General features: G+C 38.3%; 1 protein-coding gene across 4 annotated transcripts in view; it reads left to right on the forward strand.

Annotated features, from left to right (window-relative positions):
- FBN2 (fibrillin 2) overlaps positions 1–22,709 on the forward strand; it is a 271,752-nt gene that overhangs the window by 159,240 nt on the left and 89,803 nt on the right. For all 4 annotated transcript variants that reach the window (XM_075600216.1, XM_075600224.1, XM_075600237.1 and 1 more), the window contains 8 exons: positions 640–768; positions 2,023–2,148; positions 2,660–2,785; positions 3,938–4,060; positions 5,987–6,112; positions 17,806–17,931; positions 19,844–19,966; positions 21,184–21,306. In XM_075600216.1, the coding sequence (XP_075456331.1) occupies positions 640–768; positions 2,023–2,148; positions 2,660–2,785; positions 3,938–4,060; positions 5,987–6,112; positions 17,806–17,931; positions 19,844–19,966; positions 21,184–21,306 (1,002 nt within the window). The remainder of the gene's footprint in view (positions 1–639; positions 769–2,022; positions 2,149–2,659; positions 2,786–3,937; positions 4,061–5,986; positions 6,113–17,805; positions 17,932–19,843; positions 19,967–21,183; positions 21,307–22,709) is intronic.

A 22,709-nucleotide genomic window follows, 5' to 3' on the forward strand; every position in this document is an offset into this window, starting at 1 on the left:
AAACTGCAAAGAGATGCATTAAGGGTTTAAGAACTGCAATCGAATACATCCCAGTATACAATGTATTGCAATATGTGCATCAGATATCGCTGCCCTAACTCATTCAATAATCAGTCCGCAAGTCTCAAGCTCATGTCTCTCTGCATTGACACATGTTCAAAACGTCTTTCGTAGCATCGATTCCATGGCAAGCATACAGTTTGTGCTCGACACATGGCCACAAAAGTTTTCTACAAGTTGTAAAGTGCAGTAAATCAAAAACAAAAAATTGGCAAAGCCCACATCAGTTAGATGGATCAAAATTAGAATCACAGCTGAGCATCTATTTTGAGGTTAAAATAACAGAAACAATCATTTTATAAATGTACCATTCTTATACCAATTAAATGATATTACCATGCATTCTATAGTACTCCTCATCATCACTGGGAACATCCTAGTACTTTATTTTTAAACTACACGTGCCTGATTCTTGTATTTTTAGGTCTACAATTGTGGATTTTACTAGAACTCTAGATTAAAAAAAAAAAAAAAAAAAAGGTTATTCTGTTCATATTCACTAGTCATGTTATTAATGTTTTTTATTATCTGTCCTTGCTTATGGGATTATAAGAACGCTTACCTTCTTCTTAAACATAGATATTGACGAATGTCGCATCTCTCCTGACCTTTGTGGGAGTGGGACTTGTGTCAATACTCCAGGCAGCTTTGACTGTGAGTGCTTTGAGGGCTTTGAAAGTGGATTCATGATGATGAAGAACTGCATGGGTAAGTTGGCTTCCTTCAAATTTAGAATAGCTTTATGTCTTTCCCAAGCATATTTAAATGTCCTTACTGTATTAGCCCCTACTATCTCTGTTGGGATGTTATTCCACAAATCTAGCACCCATTTCACGAAGAAGCACCTCCTCACACCTCCCCTTAGCCTGCTACCCTCCAGCTTCAGCACGTGACCTCTTGTTCTAGCGCTTCTCTTTCTCTGAAATATGCTTCCCTCCAGTAATTTGGTGTTCCCTTTATATATTTGACCGTTTCCATCACATACAATCCCCTAGCTGTGCATAATATGGCACTTTTTCATCTACGTGTACAATCAACCACTTGATCCACAATTTACCATTTTCATTACTCCCAGTGGGAACACATTTAAGTACAGAATAGGAACAGAATATATAAATCAGAAGGAAAGAAAACTATACTGTAAAAATTGATTTATATTTAAAATGCATTCATACTGTCATAGACTAATTTACTTATTTTTAGAGGCCTCTGAAAATTGTTACTGGCAGCTACTGTTAATCTCTGTATAAATCCTGCTGACCAAGTGTTATTCTCTATAATCATAAAGGTCTTGTTAAAAAACAGGTACATTTGTAACCTCCCCACTCTATTGAGTTCTGTGAGAACTGCAGAACATGTTCAGAAGACAGCAATTGCACAATTGCATTTCTCAGAGTCACAAAATGTTGCAAACATCTCAAAATAATTAAAGTGTAAGTAGATGGTAAATGACGGCCTTTGCTTCAGAAATCAATTCTATTTTGTTCTGTATCAATATATTCTAGATGTGTTATTAATCACAGCGTCTTTCCCTTTGGTGATCAAATCAGTGAGGAAATGAGATGATTGGCATGAAATAGAATGACTCAATCCATGCCCTGCTGATTGGAGTACAGCACATACAGTTGCAATGCTTTATGGGCCCATCAGCAACAAAGGACTGAAAGGGACAACTATTATTTAGGGAAAACTCAGGACTTTAAAAAATCAGACAGCTTTTGAATGCTTTTTTCGGTGTCAAAGAAGTGTAGACCCACTATAGCAAAGCAAATGACACCATACAAGCTGCAGAATATAAGAAAGTGGGAAGGGAGATTCTGAATAAACAAATACAACCCCATTCTACATGGGCACCGGTTTCATCATGGACAGAGAGAGATCCGCCTCCCCTCTACCTGATGTAGGTTAAATAATCCCATGCAGCACATACACCCCTAACAATATTGTTGTTTTTTGTTGCAGACATAGATGAATGTGAGCGAAACCCTTTGCTTTGCAGGGGAGGAGAATGTGTGAACACTGAAGGTAGTTTTCTTTGCAACTGCCCTCCCGGACATGAACTCACGCCATCAGGGGATGCCTGCTTGGGTAAGTTTCAAAAAAACACTGCTGCATTAGCTCACTTGTAAAATTGTAGCTAAAAGGAGGCTTGGATGATGACACATAGGAAGATGAAGAAATAAATGAGATAACCATCCTTTATCAAAGGAAAACTAAAATCTGTACATTTGCATTGTGGGCAAAGTATATGTTCATTTTGTGACAATGGAAATATAGGCTATTTTATAGGCAGAACATATCTTTAGTACTAATCATGGTGTAACCATTAGTTTAAAGTAAATTTTAACAGATTACTGACAAGACAAAAGTAATTATTATTTGTGCAAATATGAGAGAAAGAGATGCAATTGTTTGTCCAGATTTTAAGATCCTGATATAATGGTGGCGCTGGTAAAATTACTCAAGGGTGTATATCATTAACAATGAGTCATCCGTAAGATTGTATTGGTATTGTTGACCTTCTTGCATGCCACAATATAATAATTTTACTGCAGGTTCATGTTTGTTGAAAAGAAAATGTGTTCTACCTTCCATGCAGATATCAATGAATGTTCTCTCAGTGACAATCTCTGCAGAAATGGAAAATGTGTGAACATGATTGGAGTGTATCAGTGTTCCTGTAACTCAGGATACCAAGCAACCCCAGACAGACTTGGTTGTACTGGTAAGTGTATGTTATGTTATATTCTTGCACTGCACCCTGATGACTATTGCTAAAAAAAACAAATTCACCTCAGCGTTCAAAACGGTAAAGAGATGCAAAATAAATATACACGTGAGATTATATCAGAACTTGCCAACTGTTTAGATGTTGTTAAAGGATTCATAAAAAAAATTGAAACAGTTCTTAGCTTATTAAACTATCACTGTAAGCCCAAGACATCTTATGATAGTGACTACTGATGTACTGTAACTGAAAGGGATTGTTACTATTCTGGAGCCAAATGGTTATATGCAGGATATAAGTATGGCCAGATAGCTGAACTCATCACTCTTTGAAAGCACAACAAGTCCTTATGTATTTTCTTAACTTTATTGGGAGAGTCACAGCAAATAAATGGTACTTGTAGATGGTGTGGAGTGGTGAGAGAGTGCTTCTCTATGTGGAATGCTTTGTATCAAGGGAAGGTCAAAAATGGATGGCTTGCAAGGGATAGGTAAGAAGGTGTACTCACTCAGCCTGCTTGGATGGAAAGGAAGTATGTGATTCCTGTCACACAGGAAAGGTGACTGGACTGTGCTAACTGTGAACACAGACAGAGTAGTTGAGACAAACCATCTCAGCTAGGAAGACTAAAGAGGTTGTCAGGGGAACCAGCTATTGGCAGTCTGGAGGGGGAAATGTATCTAAAATGTAGCATTTCCACATGCACTCGGAGTTACTGCTGCAGGGAAATCTTACATCCCAAATGGAGAAGGCTGGCAGTCAAAACTGCAAAGGGTGGAACAGAAATAAACAACCCTGTTCCAGGGCAGTTACATTGACACATGATCACTGTACACGTTATATCACTCAGACCCCTGTGATATTTTGTGATGAAATTCAAATTCACTACTGCATTTTCAGGTGGAAATAAGGATGTAATAAGGCCCCAGTATGGCACAGAGCAATTGAAGTAAATGAAAAGTACTTTCAACGTACAGAAGCTCTCATCTACACGTTAGTTACGTTTAATCTGAGGAGGAAATTAGTGAACTCTTGACTTAATGGGGGTTATCTATTATACTGTGGTAGAGAGACAATAGTTTAACTGTCATTAACTTGTCTTTTTGAGAAAAGCTGACAAACTGCTGTCACAACTTTCCTTTTTTTCAGATATCGACGAGTGTGTGATTATGAATGGTGGCTGTGACAGCCATTGTACTAACTCAGAGGGAGGTTATGAATGCAGCTGCCTTGGTGGCTATGCTCTGATGCCAGATATGAGGACTTGTGGAGGTAAGAAATGTATTCCTGTTTGCAATGCCTCTTGCTATATGACCATCTCCAACAAAAACAACATGCAAAGTATCTAACAGATTTGTTCTAAAACAGCAGACACGTTTAATTCCAGAAATGTAAAAAATAATATATTATTGTCATATGGTATTGTAATATGTTACTAGCATATGGCAAATATAAACATAGAACTCATTCTTCAATCCCTTAGTATTTTGATGGTCCTAAAACAATGAAACATGACATAAAGAACATTAGATCATTTATGAGAAGTGAAACATAATATTTGTGTTGCATGTGCAGTAACTTTAGTTTTGGAAGGGAGCAGCCGTTATTGAGACCCAAATACTGCCACTAACACATTTCAAATCAGATATAAAACAAAGATTGCAATCTGAACTCTGCATCATATATAAATATCTCTTTTATAAGGCAATTAAACCAGGACCATTCACTGTCTGTATAGAAAAAATATGCTGTCTGCACAAGACAGGTTAAATGAGAATGAAGTAAAATGATCTCCCTCACTTTGCACCAAACAGACCACAACTGTTCCTGTGATCTGCTTCTGAGGAAACGATCGTGAGTTTCCAAGAACTGTTGCATATTATTAACACAGCCGATCAGTGCCCAAGGTTAATAAAAGCCCTTACTGCACCGTAACTTCCATGCACTTGAATTGGACTTAACTGCAGTTAAGACTTTGCATCATATTTGTGTCTTTTTTTCATTGTTTTTAAGAGTATGCTGTAGTTTTAGTCCAGTCCACATGCTTATACTGTTATTAATCTGGCATTGTATTTGTACATGGGTAAACACTTTGAGCACTGAAGGAAGATTCAATGTAGTATATGATACCTTTTAATGGACCAACATTAGAGTTCTACATGCTGTGCAGGAAATAGTATTCAGAGCTTACGAAACACTTGAGGAAACCTGTGATGTTTTGGAAGCTCTGTGCACTATAATTGTACTTGTGAACAAATCTAATGTTGGTCCACTAAAATTTACCGCAACCTACAACTTATCTAATTGGTCTCCAGGATCAATACGGACAGTAGATCTATGAACTACATCAATGAAGGGAATTATACATGTTATAGACTTTAGTGAATAGTAAATACAGTAACAACTAAAAGTTTATTTTCATTTACTAACAGAGCTGTAAATTCTGGTGCTAAAAATATGTACAGTTTCCATTTCTGAATCCTAAATAATGGGACTTGCTCTGGCTTAAAATGAAAATAAACATAATGAAAATGTGCATACTTTCCCCGAGTTGCTTCTAAAAGTTTGAACGATTGAAGTTCTTTGCAAAACCTAGAAAAAGTCAATTATATTCTGGGTGTAAAATCTGAAAGGCCAAAGAATAAAAAAAAAATGTCAATTAAATTATGTGCAAAAGTACCCAATTTTCATAAAATATTTGCCTAAATTCCCATGGACATTAAAGCTCAGGTGCCTTTATTTAATATGCAGGGAAGCTCTATTCAAAACTTGTCTTGTGAGAATGTATACCATATATATTTTTATAGGAAAAAAGATCCTGAATCCTTATAACAGCCCTGACCTGGAGTTTATTGACATTATTTTATGTAGGAGACACTCCTGATAACAGCTCATATTCGTCCTGAGTACAGTGGAACAGAGAAATATTCAGGCATTTTGGCCATTCAAAAGCTTTCCAGGAGTGCCTGCATACTATGATTTCATTGTTTTATATAGTATATTTATCCATATTTTTTCACAGTGTAAATATTTACATTTATTTTTGCTGTTATTATGTATAGTATTTCCTGCCAAGACATGACCATTCATACTATTAAAAAGTGATTGCCATAGTTTTGGGTATACAGCAGCATTCACTATGGAGCCATCGCAGACAAAGTTATATTAGTAATCGTGTGCCTTTCAATTTGATTCTAGATATTGATGAATGTGAAGATAACCCAGATATCTGTGATGGAGGACAGTGTACAAACATACCTGGAGAATATCGCTGCCTATGTTATGATGGGTTTATGGCTTCCATGGATATGAAAACCTGTATTGGTAAGCAATATGTACTACCGAAGTCCAGGAATTCTGCTAATGTACAGATAAGACCGTCAATGTGTGCCACAGTTTGCAGTAATGCACTTAGAGCATCATCCGTCCGGTGCGTCCAAAGAAACCAGTAAGTTACACAGGTTTTACCTTTGAAAAGGAGCACTGCCCAGTATTACTTATTGATTATTGGTTCAACTTTTTTTTCTGGGCGTATCCCCTATTAATTATAGACCTAAGCCCCTGTTTGTGGAAAGAATGATTAAAAGTTGGGGTTTTTTACCACACATTCCTCCCTTTTTTTCTTTTGTTTTCAAGTTGCACAATTTACCTACATTTTCGAATAACTTCTGTTCAGGAATAGACACTCTGTAATCATTCACGGCTATGCAAATTGCGTACTGAGTCCTTATTGAGAATTACAGTATAGTTTACATGGTGTTATACTGTAGTTGGGCTTCAGGTGCGGTTGGGTTAAGGTTGTGTGTGTGTGTGTGTGTGTGTGTGTGTGTGTGTGTGTGTGTGTGTGTGTGTGTGTGTGTGTGTGTGTGTGTTTTAAGGTAATTGATTTCGCACTTTGAAATACAGCATGATAAGAAGTGAATAAGTCCGAAATGTATTATATAAACCTTCAATGCTGCTTTTAAGGTGTAGACCAATGTAGGATCAACATGAACAATGATTTATGTTTAATAGGTTCTAACTAGTTGATAGATGCCCATTTTAAAATATATCAGATTGATATATGTATGTTTTTCTATAGCATCAATAATGTACACTGAACGTGCTTACTCAGGAGATCCCGCCATGATGCATGCCTTCATGGCCACTATGGTTTCTAAGGGGTTCATACATAGGTTATTGCTCTAATTTTTTTACCTAGCCCGGGCAATATAGGAGGCAAAAGTGAGCTACTTCAGCACCATGGACAAGGCCACGCAAATTTCTGCAACATGGCTCCAGGTGCTGGAAGTACTTAACGCCAGGTTCAGCTATGACAAACAAAATTGCATTTAGCCGTGCCTTAACTTTAACGACCTACCGGGGATATGTGTTGAGGTTTTCCACTTTTATTTAGATACAATTATCATTAACGGCCGCTAAAATTAACCACAGGCCATGTTACCAATAGGACAGACCTTAACGCCTCTTTTCAGAGTTTTGAGGGATCCCCCTTAGCACTTAAGCAGGTAGCACCTCATTAAGGAGTTAACATAGTTCAGAGTTTCTGGGTCAAAATACTGTAGTAATCAAAGACACCTTCAGGGACTGGGTAAAAAACCTAAGTGCAATGGATTAGAGTGCCTAACCACAGTGGTTAGTAAGTGCCTCTCTAGGTACTGTGTATGTATTTAAAATTATTTGTATGCTGTGGAAACTTTACATTTACTAAGAACTCCGAAAGGAGAGTAATTGTCAATCTGCTACTGTACATCTCACTGATCAGATTTGGACAGCCTCTTGTATCTAAAATAACTAACTAGAAAGGCCACTGATAGAACAAATGAGTGAGAAGATAGGCAGACAGACAGCAAGGGCAGCAAACCCCACCCTAAACATCAGATTACTTTGTTTGCAAATATTTCCACGGTAACCTTTATAAAATAATTTGACAAGAACTAGGCATGTCACATACATTTTAACCTTATAAATATTTATCCATCATCCGTTTAATGCCGTGTGGGTTAAGAAGAAAATTATATAGTTGCACTTGAGTGGGTTCACTGTCTCATAATTAAAAAAATATTGATTGCATAAGCCTTGTAATACAACAGTCTGAAGTTGGGGAAAGGAAGCTGTAAATTATAATAAAGTATAGTATGCTAATTTATATGTCAGTGTCTAAAATCTGAATATCTACAGTTTTTGCACTGTTTAATGTGTTGGGGACAGAAAAAAGTTTGGGTAACTCTCTGTGTCAGACATTTAGATAGAATGTTTTTTTTTTTTTAAATAAAATTACTGAAAAAAGAAGTAGTCGCCTCCGCATCTTGGGGATTGCCTAATCCCTCGGTTTCCCCTAATCCAGATGCTGGTAATGTCATCAGGTTATTAGAAACACTATATGGTCTGCTAACCCCTTTGCTGCCAGAAGAGGCTGCAACACATTGCATAGCAAAGGAAACACATTGCAAATCAAATTAAAGTGGTTAGCATATAACAAGGGCTTTGTCTTAACACCTACTATAAATGTTGGAACCAAAATGGAAAATAAATGGAGTCGTGTTTTTATTCTCTCCTTTTAATTCATTCAGTACCGAGAACATTGGCAGGTCATAAAATACCATGAGGAGCATTGCATACAATGAGTTATTTACAGAAGAGGGTAGAGGAGACCTAGGCCAATTGCCACACTGAATGTGTTTCATGACTGCACGGTGTCCCAAAGGATTGAATAGATCTAGGACAAGCCTGTTGTGGCATAATCAATAACTTTGTCTTGGACATGTTGAGTTGTAGGAGATGGTAACACATCCAGAAAAATATTACAGAGAGGCAGTTAGAGACAAAGGATGGTGTCTTAATAAACTGCAAATATTAAATATGTAAATAATGTTTGAGACACGTCTCTTCCTTTTAGAAGAGTGTTTAATACACAGGTCCCCATGCATAGTCATTTAGTTTCTATGCTGCAGCAGGGATGGAAGTGCTGCTGCCAGACACTTTTGAAAATGACTCCTTATTTCTTCTCAAAATAAGTTGGATTCATAAAAAATGGCTAATTTACTGTAAATCTAAATCTTAAAGCTGCAGTTCAAGCTCCCGTTTTATGTTTTTTTTTAGTTTTTTTTTTACTTCAGTAGTTTCATGTGGGCAATCTCTACTTACCTAAAGAACTGCCTTGCTGCCGGTCAATTCGTTCTCTGTCTATTGAGCGGCAAAGTTTGGCAACATCTTTAGATCTGGGGAATGTAAATGGTTGCTATAGCAACAAACATGCTTGTTAAAATAGAATACAAGAAAATTGGTCTTTCAAAGTTGTTTTTTTAAAACAGAAAATGCTAAAAGTATTTTTTCCTACTACAGAACAGATTTCTTTAAAAAAAACACACATGCAGGATATTGCCTGAACTGCAGCTTTAAGATATCAGCACCGCTTCCTTCTATGTATCAGTAAAGAAACATCACTATGAGACTTGTGCCTCTAAAAAACTACAGTATGCACCATTGGAACAATTACATGTGTAAGGAAAGGAAGTGCCACTGTGAAATAGCACTTACAGTATGAACACATTCTAACATTGGTTTGTAATGCTTCAGTAGTGTGTGCACATGCCTGACTGTAGAGAGTCATGGAGAGAATGAGAGTTGGAAAATGTATGTGTGTATGTGATTCAAGACTTACTGAGAAAAACAGTATGATAGCTAACATTTCTAGAGGGGGAAGACGAGGCATCAGGAATTGCTTGAAGGCTTATTGAAAAGAACCAGAGGAGAAAGCCAAGTTAAAGACGTGAATGAGATGTAGGACTGTAAGAGACCTGTGCAGAGGTATACTCAGGGATACTGATTTGGGGGAAATGAAACATGGCTTTATTTAGCCTGGCACTTTAAACATCAGTTTAAGGCAAAACATGATACAAAGAAAGAAACACCTACTCCACTTTGAAGACTAAATAAACAGTACATGCCCTAGCTATCTGACTGGCTGGATAGGCCAGTTCCCAGTCCAAAGCACATAACATATTATCAGGGCATAATATATATGAAAGTCTTATCTGAGTATGCTGGTTCGGCATCTCCGGTTTCTCCAGGCAAACTTCAGAAGTAAGTGTTGCAGTCATGCTGCTCCCTTGAGGGCCCTGCCTCTGGCAGGTTCCTGTGTCCAGGAATATATCTGGTCTCCTGGTGTCTTCCTCTCAGCACACAGCCCTTCTGTGTGCTCAAGACTTAATCTCCTCTGTCAGCACAGTGTGTCTGTGCTAACGACACTCATGGTCTGTCCCCAGCAGGGTTTTTTTTACCCTCCTCTGATTACCCAGGTGAAGCTGGTTAATTGATTAGTAATGGATGGGGTTTACCCCTATAGCTAGTGCTCCAGAGCTGTCGGTATGTGGATAAAATGAATCTTATTATATAAATGATCCCGGTCCGGCTGTTTATGAAAATGCTTCACAGAGACTCTTAGTGTGCTGCAGACTAACATACAGAGGGGGGGTGAGTATGGTGGGAGAAGGAAACAGAGAAGCAGATGAACTCACTCTCAGGTATATCCTTCGGCAGACCTACAACCTACTGCACCGCAGCCCCTTGTGTCCCACACAGTCTCTGGTGCCATGTGACAGGTAGATACTCACTATACTGATGCCGCAGGAATGAAAAGCCATGGATCCGGATCATAGAAACAGCGTGCTCCAACCAGGAATCACGAAATATAAAAAATTGTAGCAAAGGCGGTGCACCACTCGCCAGTAGTACAATTAATGAAAAAACGGAGAGTTTAATGTACATAAGTGTAAGTACACGTGAACGAAACGAGTCAGAGTTGGTGTGTCATGTGTACTTAAGCTTTTATTCATTAACCTCTCATTTTTATCATTGATTGCGCTTGGTGTTTCTAATTACTACCGGTGAGCAGCGCACGCTTTTGCTACTATTTTTTCTATTGGTTAATTGATTACCTGCAATTAACCAGCTCCCTGATGGATTTCTCAGACCACTAGAGGCAGCTTTATTTAAACAGGGATAAATCCCTGTTACAAGGACTCTTACGGAGACTGAGACTAGGAGAGAGGGAGATTAAACTACTGTATGTGACAGGGAAATAAAGAAAATTACTGCTTGTCATGAAATAGTAAATGTAAATGTCATGCATTATTCAGATACATAATTGCAGACGAATAAGTGCTTTAGAGAGATTGTAATTAGTGACTACTGCTTTTATTTAACAAATGGAAAGTATTTTTAAAATATTATATGTACAGTATAAAAATGTATTTTGTTATTATACATTATACCTTGATGATATCATTGGACACTGAAAAGAACTTTGTTCGGGTATGGGGTAAATATATGGGGGTATATGCAATGGTGGGATTCAGAAATTTTAGCAACAGGTTCTCTCTCACCATAGTTGCATGCGCAGGGGGGGTTTGCCCTCATTGGCTGACATGGGCAAGCGCGACAAATTCAAAAGAATTTGTCTTGCCAAGCAGCAAGCTTGCGCACACTGGTCAAACACATTGTTGCAATGTGTTTGATTGCGCTGACTGCGAGCGTACATGCATGCACGTTCTCAGCTTGGACAAGCCCTTATTTAGGAATATTAGCAATCATTGGTCAATTGAGATAACTATTGACATTATCAGTGGTTTAACAGAGTTTAAGGGGTGGTTGATTTAATCACTTTTAACTATACTAACACCTCTAGTATGGAAGGGTTTAACTAATGTATCAGACATTTAATAGGGTGTATCATGAAGATTAATAATTTCAGTGCTGGTGCATTGTGGATCCCACTGGAGGAGTTAAACCAAAAAAAGAATGACACACTGGAGAAGTTCCTATGCGAACATAATGTTCTCTGGTTCTTTTGGGAGGAGTGTGATATACCAGTCATCCATTCCACCTAACAATATGAACTTTAGACTAACCACTGCTGCTCCCGCCGTTATATCACCTGGCGTTTAACGAAGCCACACACACCTGATAACCAGAAGAGTTAAGGAGAAGAGCCAGAACCAGAAGAGCAAGGCTGGCCAACTACTCTTCAACCAGCATGGATCGCGTGATGCACCAGCCAAGGGTTCTGGAGTGTGTTTGTGCAACTGAACTCTGCAACTTCAATACTTCTCCCCTGACGCGGCGCCGTGAAAGTCTGTAGCAAGAGCCTGGCTCTCCCCATCGGGTCCTCGCACAGCTAGGCTCTGTTTCTCTCACAGCTAGATGCGCAGGACGCAGAACGGAGTCTTAGAGGGGGAATTAAGGGCCAGTCGCACCGGTTCGGCGAACTTTGAAAATTTTAGAAACAGGTTTGCAAGAACCGGTGCGAACCAGCTGAATCCCACCCCTGGGTATATGTTCACAACATAAAAAATGTTTGGTATCTGGGGACCCTTCTTGATTGTAATTAAAGCCCTATATGAAAAGCCATGTGTCATGTTTACAATGGCTGGAAATACTCCTTATGTAATTCACATTAGTAATGGTGCAAGGCAGGTGTGCTTGCTATCGCCACTTTTGTCTTAGTCTAGAACCCTTAGCAAGCAAAATTCAAAACAATGTTAATATTTTAGATCTTGTCAAATATTCTAAAGAATACAAAATACCATTATAGGGCCGATTCACTAAATTTTGATAAGTGACTTAACGCTTGTTAAGTGCAATTTACAAGCAATTTTGCATGTGTAGCTATTCACAAAGCTTCGATAACATGGCAAAATTGCTTGTAAAAGGCTTTTTAACGATCGTTAGCACTCTTGCTCTGACAAGCCGTGCGGAAGCTCAAAATATGCCCAAACTTGTATTTTTTTCAAGTAACTGTTCTTCACTAAGTTCCGATATGCAAATCGGGGGTTAAATACTCGCTATTTTTTATCATCACCTAAAGGGTGCCGAGATCAGAATCGCGATTTGCATCAGACAGAGTTTCTTTTATTTTTGTTACATAGGATTGAAGCAAGGGGGTCTCCCGAGCTGACCCACGTTCGTTTCAGCTCCGGGGACCCCTTACATCAATCCTATGCAATAAAAATAAAATAACAGGTGACCTTCAATACCTTAGTGGCTAACCGCTAAGGTAATGAAGTGGTCAAATAACAGTTCCTGGTTTGTTGGCAGTAGAGGACGTAGGTGAAAGTTGTAGTAGCACAAGGGTGGGCATTTAGGCCTCCCAGAAGGGTTGCCTGAAGGGTTAACCACTCCCACTACCCACCTAGGAGGCCTTACTTCCCACCCCGGGCCAAATACCACCTTCATAGTTTCCCCAGGGTGGGTGATTAGGCCTCTCGGGAGGGGTTAACCCTTCCCTTAACTTAGTGACTGCAATCGCTAAGGTAATGAAAGGATTAACCCCTCCCACAATGCCTAACCACCCACTGTGGGTCAACTACCCCCTTAACTCGCCCCCTTTACCACCAACATCACACAGGAATTGGGCAATAGCCCTAGTAGCCAAATATGGCTAATAGTGCTTTTGCCCATTCAAATATTCCATATGGGCCAATAAAATAAAACACAAAACAGATTACAATACTATGAAAACAAACACTAGCCATTTAACCCATTGATTGTCACTGTGGTTATCTATGCCCTCAATGGGGGCATTGATAGTCACATTGGCAACCAATAGCCACCCTAATATCTACCACCTCTACCCCCAACAAATGGGCACCATAAAAAAACCACAATTAAATAAAATAAACATTACAGTACAATACAAACAAAAAAAATAGCAAATACATCCATTGATTGCAACTGCGGTTACCTACTGTATGTCCTCAATGGGGGGGACAGATAACCACATTGGCAATCAATGGGCACTCTAAAACAAATTGCAATTAAATAAAATACAATACATGTGTATCTTACCCTTGGCGGAATGAAGGCTCATGCCTTCAAAAAAACGGATTATTCTCCAATCAAGTATCAGCGGTGCTCATCAAGCTGATGATCATTGCTTTGTTGGTCAAGAGTTGTTGGTGCCAAAGTTGAAGAGGAGCATGATGCACAGAAGTCCACAGTCCTTAGTTGCATGAAGAGAAGTCCCGATGAGTACATCTTTTTTTTTTTTCTTTTTTTCTTATCTTCTTTCATCTCTTCAACAGGTATAGAAGATGTTGCCATTCTGTCTAATAAGACGTGAAAATCCTTATATAAGGTCTGGGATGTCACATTTGACAGATACATTGTACATCCACCATTCCGATTGGCGGATGTACCATGTGATGCCGTTTTTTGGAGTGATGTGATGTCACCTTAAAGGGAGGGAAGCCATCCAATCAGGTACCATATGCTTCCATCCCTTTAAGGTGATGTCAGATAACCGAAAAATGGAAAGCATCACATGGTACACCCACCAGTTCAGTTGGTGGATGTACCATGTGATTCCATCAATTTTGGTAGAGAAGTCATTCTCTGCCAAACATGATGCCTAGACACAGGGTACATCCACCAATTGAATTGGTGGATGTACCATGTGTCTGTTAAATGTGATGTCACAGGCCATATATCAGGCCTGTCATGTCTCATTTGACAGGAGGAAGATGGCATGGCAACATCTCCTGGATCTATTCAAAAAAGAGAAAAATAAGATCTACTCACTGGTGTCTCCTCTTCAAGCAACGGAAGATCGTGGACTTCTGCGCATCATGCTGTACTTCAAGCTGAGGATCATTGCTTCGTTGATCAAGAGTTGTTGGTGCCCAGTTGGATGAGAAGGATGAGCCTTTATCCCGACAAGGAAAATAATCACTTTGATTTACTATAAAGTGCTCATTGATTGCCCATGTGGCTATCTGTGCCTCCGTTGATGGCATAGATAACCACAGAAACAAATCAATACATGTTTGGGCTACTGTTTAGTTTAATTGTATTGTAATGTGTTTTTAATTTAAATATCTTTCATTATAGGGTGCCTATTCAATGCCAATGCAGCTATCTATGCCCTGATGAGGGCATAGGTAACCATTGTGACAATCAATTAATTTCCTGGCTAGTGTTTGTTTTTAATGTATTGTTATGTGTATTTCATTTTTAAAAATTGGGCATCACAAATGGGCAAAAGTGCTATTAGCCATATTTGGCTACTGGAGCTTTTGCCCATTTGTGTGTGTGGTGATGGCGTAGAGAGGATGGGGGTAGGTTCACTGAGGAGGGTGGTTAGGCCTCCTGGGTGGGTAGAGGGGTTAAACCCCTTAATTACCATAGCAGTTACTATCCGCTAAAGTAATTAAGGGGTTGCTAGCCAGTAGCTAGTGTTTAATTGTACATGTTAGTGACACGGAAGAGGAGTACAAGGATGGCCTTTATTCTGGAAGGGGCAACTACCACTTTTATTTACTATAGAGTGGCTAGCTATTGATTTATTTTGAATGGGCAAAAGGGCTATTAACCACATATGGCTAATAGGGCTTTTGCCCATTACTGTGTGTGGTGGGGGTGGGGGGTTGTTCAGAGTAGAGGAGAGGGTAGTAGCTTGCCCATTGATTTCCAATGTGACTATCTATTCTGCTATGAGGGCATAGATAAGATAACTACAGTTACAATTAATGGATTAAATGGTTAGTTATTTTTTTATTATATTGTCATTTGTATTGTAATTTATTTGAATGTGCAGTACTGTATATTGGAATGTCCAATAGAGCTATTATCCATATTTGGCTATAGTGCTTTTGACAATTCCTGTGTGGTGGGGGTGGGGGTTTGTTGGGGGTAGGAGGGGTGGGTAAAGGGGGTAGTTGACCCGGGTTGGGTAGTTATGCCTCACAGGACAGGTTATCCCCTCCTTTACCTTAGTGGTTGTAACAGCTAAGGTAAAGGAGGGGCTAGCCCCTCCTGGGAAGCCTAACCACCCACCATGGAGCAACTACAACCTTCACCCACCCCCTCTACCACTAACAAATGAGGTACTGCTGTTTAACCCCTTCATTACCTTAGCGGTTAGCCATTAAGGTAATGAAGATTGTCTTGTATTTTAGTTTTTTTGTAAATAGGCTTGAATGCTGAACCACATTACTTTGATGTCCGAGCACCCCCTGCTTCCCGAGCTACAGGCCCGAGTATGGAGTGCTGTTATCTCCTGCAAGTTTAAATATCACGTTCCCATGGGCCATGACATGGGACATTTAAACTTGCAGGAGATATCGGCACCCCATACGGAAGCCTGTAACTCGGGAAGCAGGGGGTCTCTAGACCTGAAATGAATGCAGTTCGTCTCTGGATTTAAAAATGAAATTAAACAGCACAATCGCCTGTAAGAGCTGTGCAGGGTGATGAACGTTAAGTTCATTTTGCACCTACAGCAAATACAAACTAGTGCTGTACGTCATTTTTGTAACAAACGGTACATAAAATGCGATTTACTTTAGTGAATACCGTTTTTACACAAATTTCATATCGTTTTGTAGGAACATGCCAACACGTTCCATATTGCCACAAACGTATCGAAGTTTAGTGAACAGGCCCCCCCTATATGCGGATGATATTTTTCTCTTTCTCACACATCCCTTGGCATCTCTCCCTTACCTTACTGACGAAATATCTAAATTCAACCAATTCTTACACTATAAGATAAATAATTAAAAGTCTGAGGACTTTGGCGTTGGTGTTGAGGCAGGAACGTTAAAACTGTTTAAGCTCAATTTTAACTTTAGATGGAGAAAGGATCATATTAAATATTTGGGTGTACATCTTACACACAATATTCTGAACTTTATAAGGTAAATTATCCTGAGCAATTCTCTTAATTGAATAAAGACTTAGAGGAATGAATGGAATAAATACTGCATATCATGGGTTGGCAGAATAACATCTGTCAAGATGAATACTCTTCCCATATTACTGTAACTGTTTCGGATTTGTATTACTATATCCCAATTTGTGTTCCACCTAAACCACCAGATGAAATCCAAGATAACGTTTCAGCCTTTATTTGAGTTTTTTTTGTTCCTGTACCCTAACCCAACATATTATAAAAATTTGGGGGGGGTTTGGCAGGGGAAACAGTACATTACATCATTGCACTTACAGTACTTCATGTACTAGCTTATTTTCTACTATTGACTAAATAGCTAGATTTCTATGTTTTTATTTCTATAACATTTGCTACAATTACATTTTCTTCTTAAATATTCCTGCATTCTGTCAAGACTGTGCTAGTTTTAAAACAGTAGTACTTGTTCTAAGAAAACCTGAGACTGTGTAATTGTTGCAAGCAGGTCATAATAATTGAGTCTTAATGACAGTATATAGATGTCAATCATTTTTTTCATGAGATACCAAATATGATGAATGTAAATCTAAAACATATTCTGGTATTCAGTTGAACCTTGAACGTCGTTATGTCTACTTTGTCAACTAATGTAGAAGTCTTTTCTGTGTTAGCCCCTGGGCTTACTGTATGTTTTTTAACCTTTAGATTACCACACCATATTTCTCATTTATTTTATTTGATCACTGCTATTTACATAAAGACCAAGTTTGACTTTAAAGACTGAAACTGTATTGATATCTACAGTATGTTAAACTTGAATGAGGAAGCTTTCATTTGGGAAATGCTTCCAATAAGTGAAACTTGACTAGCTTGTATTTATTGTACTATTTAACTGTGAGTCTGGAGGTCTTAGGTTGTGAATCATATACAGTAATCAATACTTTAGAAACCAATTGTCCATTGCAAAGGTTTCATAAAATATGGATTATGTATTTCATAATGGGCAAGGACCATAAGAACCAAACACTGAATTACCATAGAACAGTATAAACCAAAGAGGTTACATTAAGACGATAGTGAAATGTTGGCCGTTTGTGTTTTTGCATTCTACACTACTGTAATTGAACTGCTTAAGAACAATATGACAGTGTTGCTTTCCATTTCAAAGCAGAATACAGTAATTGTTCATTTAACTCTTTCCGCACAAGATGTTTTAAGTTCCTCTTGATTTGGTTAACATCAGTGAGCCAGTCTAAATTCATGTTTCTGTTTATGATAATTAATGTCAATAATATATTGTGGAACTCATGTTTTCTTGCATTTACAGATGTTAATGAGTGTGACATAAATTCCAATATTTGCATGTTTGGGGATTGCGAAAATACCAAAGGATCCTTTGTATGCCACTGTCAGGTTGGATATTCGGTTAAAAAGGGAACAACTGGATGCACAGGTACATAATTATAATATGCATGGATTTGTGCTAGCTTTCAATTTTTCACTATGTTGACGTTTTTTTTTCCGACCAAGTTTAAATATATTCATAAATGTTCTTAAGGCAGCAACAGATCCAAGGTTCAAACTCTCTCAGGGTTCATTAAAAAAAACAAGTATACATAGTGCAAAATTGCTAAAAAAAACTATTAGCCAAGTAATCAAAATGCTTTAAATTGCCCAGTCAGAAAGAATCAGATGTTTTTAAAATACATGAATGATTTTGTAGGATCTTGAGTCTTTTCTTTTATGACGTTTTGGGTTCAAACTCTCATTGAATATGTAGAGAGAAGAATCTAGAAAACATAGTGCAAAAACATTTTTATAAAATTAAAATATACCCCAGAGCAGTGTAAATACACTCACATGCTCCCGGAATGTAAAAGCATTTAGACCACCCAGGGTCTGATGGCACACCGTCCAAGGACCTCCCTCCGGCATTCACCGACTCTCTGATCCTCCTGTTCCAACATGCGACTGTGCTTCTGGGTTGAAGATGTCACCGGAGAGGAGGTGCAGAGAAAGTCATTTTCCGGTGTCAGCTCACAGGAGGGGAGGAAGGACGACTGCCCCCCAATCTGCTCCACCCTACACATTTCACTCCGAGATTTGCACTTCCTACTGTATGGGGTACTTCCCATAGTGGGGGATGCGATTTAAGATACAGTAAGTGGTCTTAAGTATGAACTTTCAAGGCTTTGAAAGGTCACAATCTGCAAAGAATGTAACTATTTTTCCCATCAATATAGGTACTAGAACTCTTCTATAGTGAAGAAAAAGTAACCAAGCACCAATTGTTGTATTCTTTTGAGTAAGATTTCTAAACTGCTAATAGTTGAAGCTGATAAATCCATATTTTTTAGGAAAATTGGCCAAAACCTCTCCTTTTTATAATTGCAATATTGAACCCCTGCTAAATAACGTAATGTCTTCACCACTGGTTGAATTGCATACAGATGATCTTTTTTTTATTACATATATTAGAAGAGCATGTTGACACTACTTTCCCCTAATCTGAAAGATATATTATAACCATTACTTGAGAAATACTATCAAGGTTGTAGAATGTATAGCCTAATAGCAAATACAGGATTGAAGTAGGGGGTCTCCGGATCTGAACCCCATTAATTTTAGCTCCGGGCGGAACCCCTGCTTCTGGAGATACTTACCTCAGAAGGGGGTGTCGGTGTCGCCTTCAGTTTTCTGCAGTTTAAAGCTCCAGCATCACATGGGACAATAGAAAGCTGCACCAGGGGACGTCACAGCTTCCTGTAGACCCGTAGCAGACATAATGTGAACCCTACTGTGGCTACCGGCACCCACTATGGAGATAAATACCTCCAGAAGCAGGGGGTCCTGGAGCTCAGATCAGTGGGGTTCAGCTCCGGAGACCCCCTGCTTAAATCCTGTATTAAAAAAATTAAGAGCAATTAAGAAAAACGGCTTGGATTGCTTCTTTACCTAAAGTATTTCTACCATCCATCCACCATGCCTGAGTAAAAGAGACTTTTCAGCTTTCTGACAGCTTATATTTAGAATAAGCTATGAATAATTTTTATAATATATATTTATTTATTTTGACAATGTGTGCAGCTCCTCAGACAGAGCATACATGCGTCTAAGTATTTGCTTGGTTATTGTACATTCCTGAGACACACAGTAAGTTTATACTTTGCCAAAGAGCTTTCACTGAGTCTAGAACTGCACATAGATTATATCTCCAAAGATCGTACCATAAGACCACTCCTTCTCCGTTTTATTATTCTTTGTCTAGCAAAAAGTTAAGCTAAGAAATGGAGAACTGAAGTTTCTGTTTGCAGTATTTTAATATAGCAATGTTGAACTGCACTTTTCTTATCATTTCTATGCAGATGTGGATGAATGTGAAATTGGTGCTCACAATTGTGACCTGCATGCTTCATGTGTCAATGTCCCAGGAAGCTTCAAGTGTACTTGCAAAGAAGGCTGGGTTGGAAATGGCATGAAATGTAATGGTAGGTGCAACTACAGTATGGAAATTACATTAATTCAGTTAGTGTCCCAAACTACTATATGTTATAATAGCGGATTGAGCGAGACAAAGGAAACAGTATCTTAATGTTTATAGATAAAAAAGGACTCTTGCTTTTCATTCTAAAGTCCGTGTTTTGCAAAGGAATGGAGTTACTTTTAATTTGAGTCCATCAAAGGCTAATTTCTTCGAGACAAAATGATCCAGTTTGAATTATTTACCTTGGCTGGGATTGAAGAAAATTTCACATCGGTGGCAATCCTTTTTACGTTCTTTTTCAATGCTTTCCAACATTCTATTCTAACAGACAGGATAAAACCATGTTATTTCTAAAGATTAGAACTAAAAATTAGGTGTCACTGTATAATAAAAACGATTCAATATAAAAAGCTATATTTTATATATTCTTCATGGAAAGCATACAATGGAGTTGCATTTCAGGCCAATATAGTTATTATTTTTCTATGTGGCTAGTAGCTTTAATATGAAAGGGAAAAACTTGTATTGAAGAACATTAGAGTTATGCTGCATGGCATAACAGCACTATTTGAAGATCATTAGCATCCATTTTGTTATATATTGTTATTGTCTGGGGAAAATGTCCCAAATCCAAGCATTAATGTCCATACACATTTACATGGGCACCTACAACTCACGCATTTCACTGTGTTCAGTGCAGTTATACAGTAACCAACTTCCAGTATAAAATATCACATATGTCCTCTTAGATTCCCTTCAGAGGGGTGAAAACATCTCTGTCCACTTTGTTTTAAGATTTACAGATTTTTTTTAATTACAAATATCGAAAAATGTTTCTAGTAAACTTTCTTTATTCATAGCAGGTAAGCCTTTGAAATCAACACAGCAGGTAGTTTTAATGCACATTTCAAAGTACAGCACAACCCCATTATAACGCTGTGCTTGGGGTCCAAAGAATCACATCGTGTTATAAGCGGATCAAGTTAGAAATAATGTACAGTACAATTGTATGTATTGTACAATAAAGTATTTAAGATAACAAAAATCATGTTGTAAAGTATTCATAAATACGAAAATTGGGAGCCACGCTTACATCGCGTTATAAGCAGATTAGCATTGTAACGGATCGCGTTACAACGGGGTTGAGCTGTATTATTGTAATACAACTGCATGTGGCAAAGTCTTCAATGATATGATTTATTCTTTCCATGGGAAATGTAGATCTTGATGAGTGTTCTAATGGAACCCATCGGTGCAGTGTTTCTGCCCATTGCTTAAACACTCCCGGATCATACAGATGTGCCTGTTCCGGAGGATACACCGGGGACGGATTTACCTGCTCAGGTAGGCAAAACAAACAAGCTTTACTGGATTGAAGCCTCAAAGCATTTTTCACCAGGTTGATGTCCACAATGTTGCAAACAATGCAATGGAAAAATGGTAAGCTCTCTGGGGCAGGGGTTTCATTTCTTAATGTCTGGAGTTATGTTTGTTGCACGTATTGTATTATACAGTACTTCCTACTATTGTATTCTATTTTTGTAAAGTGCTGCATACATTGTTGTCGCTATATTCAAAAAATATACATACATAAAATGTAATGTTACATGGATAATGAGATAAAGCTCAGTTTTTGATGAGAGGGAGAGTGATCTAATTTTGATAACCTAAGTAATTTTAAGAAACAGTCCTTGCCTACTCTAACATCAATTTCAGAGAGCTGTTGCAGAAGCTACCTGGATATAAAAAGGGATGCAGATCGAATGGGGTAAAGCCTAATTTTGCCTCTATAAATCTCTAGTAAGACAACACCTTGAATACCAAGCATAGCACTAACAATATACAAGGGCTGAAGGTGTGGCTCAGTGAGTAAAGACACTGACTCTGGCACTGAGTTTGAAGCAGGGGAACCTGGTTCAGCTCCCAGTGTTTGGCTCCTTTTGACCTTGGGCAAGTCACTTTATCTCCCTGTGCCTCAGGCACCAAAACAAATATAGATTGTAAACTCTATGTGGCAGGGACTGTCTGCAAAAATGTCTGTGTAAAACTAGCAGTGGTATACAAGAACAAACTATTATTATTTATATACTCAGCACTGTACAGAGAATTATGCCGGCACATGAGTCCTGGACCCACAGAGCTTAGAGTCCAGTTCTGGTAGATTAATCCCACTGACTATCTCAGTTTCTCCCATGTTGTACATCTCCAGTTTCTATATGAGCTCTACAGTGTCTATCCTAATTTGAACCTAAACCTACTGTATCACAGTACACTCACCTTGTAAGCATTTCCTCTTCAGCATATTTGTTAAACTTATTTCTTTTCTTTCTACTCCATTTTCTCGGTTTCAAATAATTCATTATGTTCTATTTTGTTCTGTTCACTATTACTTGTCACCGGAACATGAAGAACATAACAGCTGTGTCATTGAACACTTAAGTATACTGTAGTTGCTATACCAAAATAAATACAACTAATAAGTATTATTCCTTATATATACATGTATTCCTTAAATAAATACAACTAATAAGTATAGTTCCTTCTACTAAGACATGAGCTGGTGGCACTGTCAACAATAAACTGTTGTTGAAGATCAAATTTGCTTTCATTTTTACACATATATGGCCTGGCATAAAAAGTGGTATACTGTATTGTTCCTCCTCTCAGAGATCTGATAACCTGCCAGCCCACTTAATCTACACGATGAAATAGAAAGAAAAATGTCCTTAATAATAAAAGACTCTGGA

The sequence above is a fragment of the Ascaphus truei genome, chromosome 1, assembly GCF_040206685.1.
Source record: "Ascaphus truei isolate aAscTru1 chromosome 1, aAscTru1.hap1, whole genome shotgun sequence".
Lineage (NCBI taxonomy): Eukaryota > Metazoa > Chordata > Amphibia > Anura > Ascaphidae > Ascaphus > Ascaphus truei.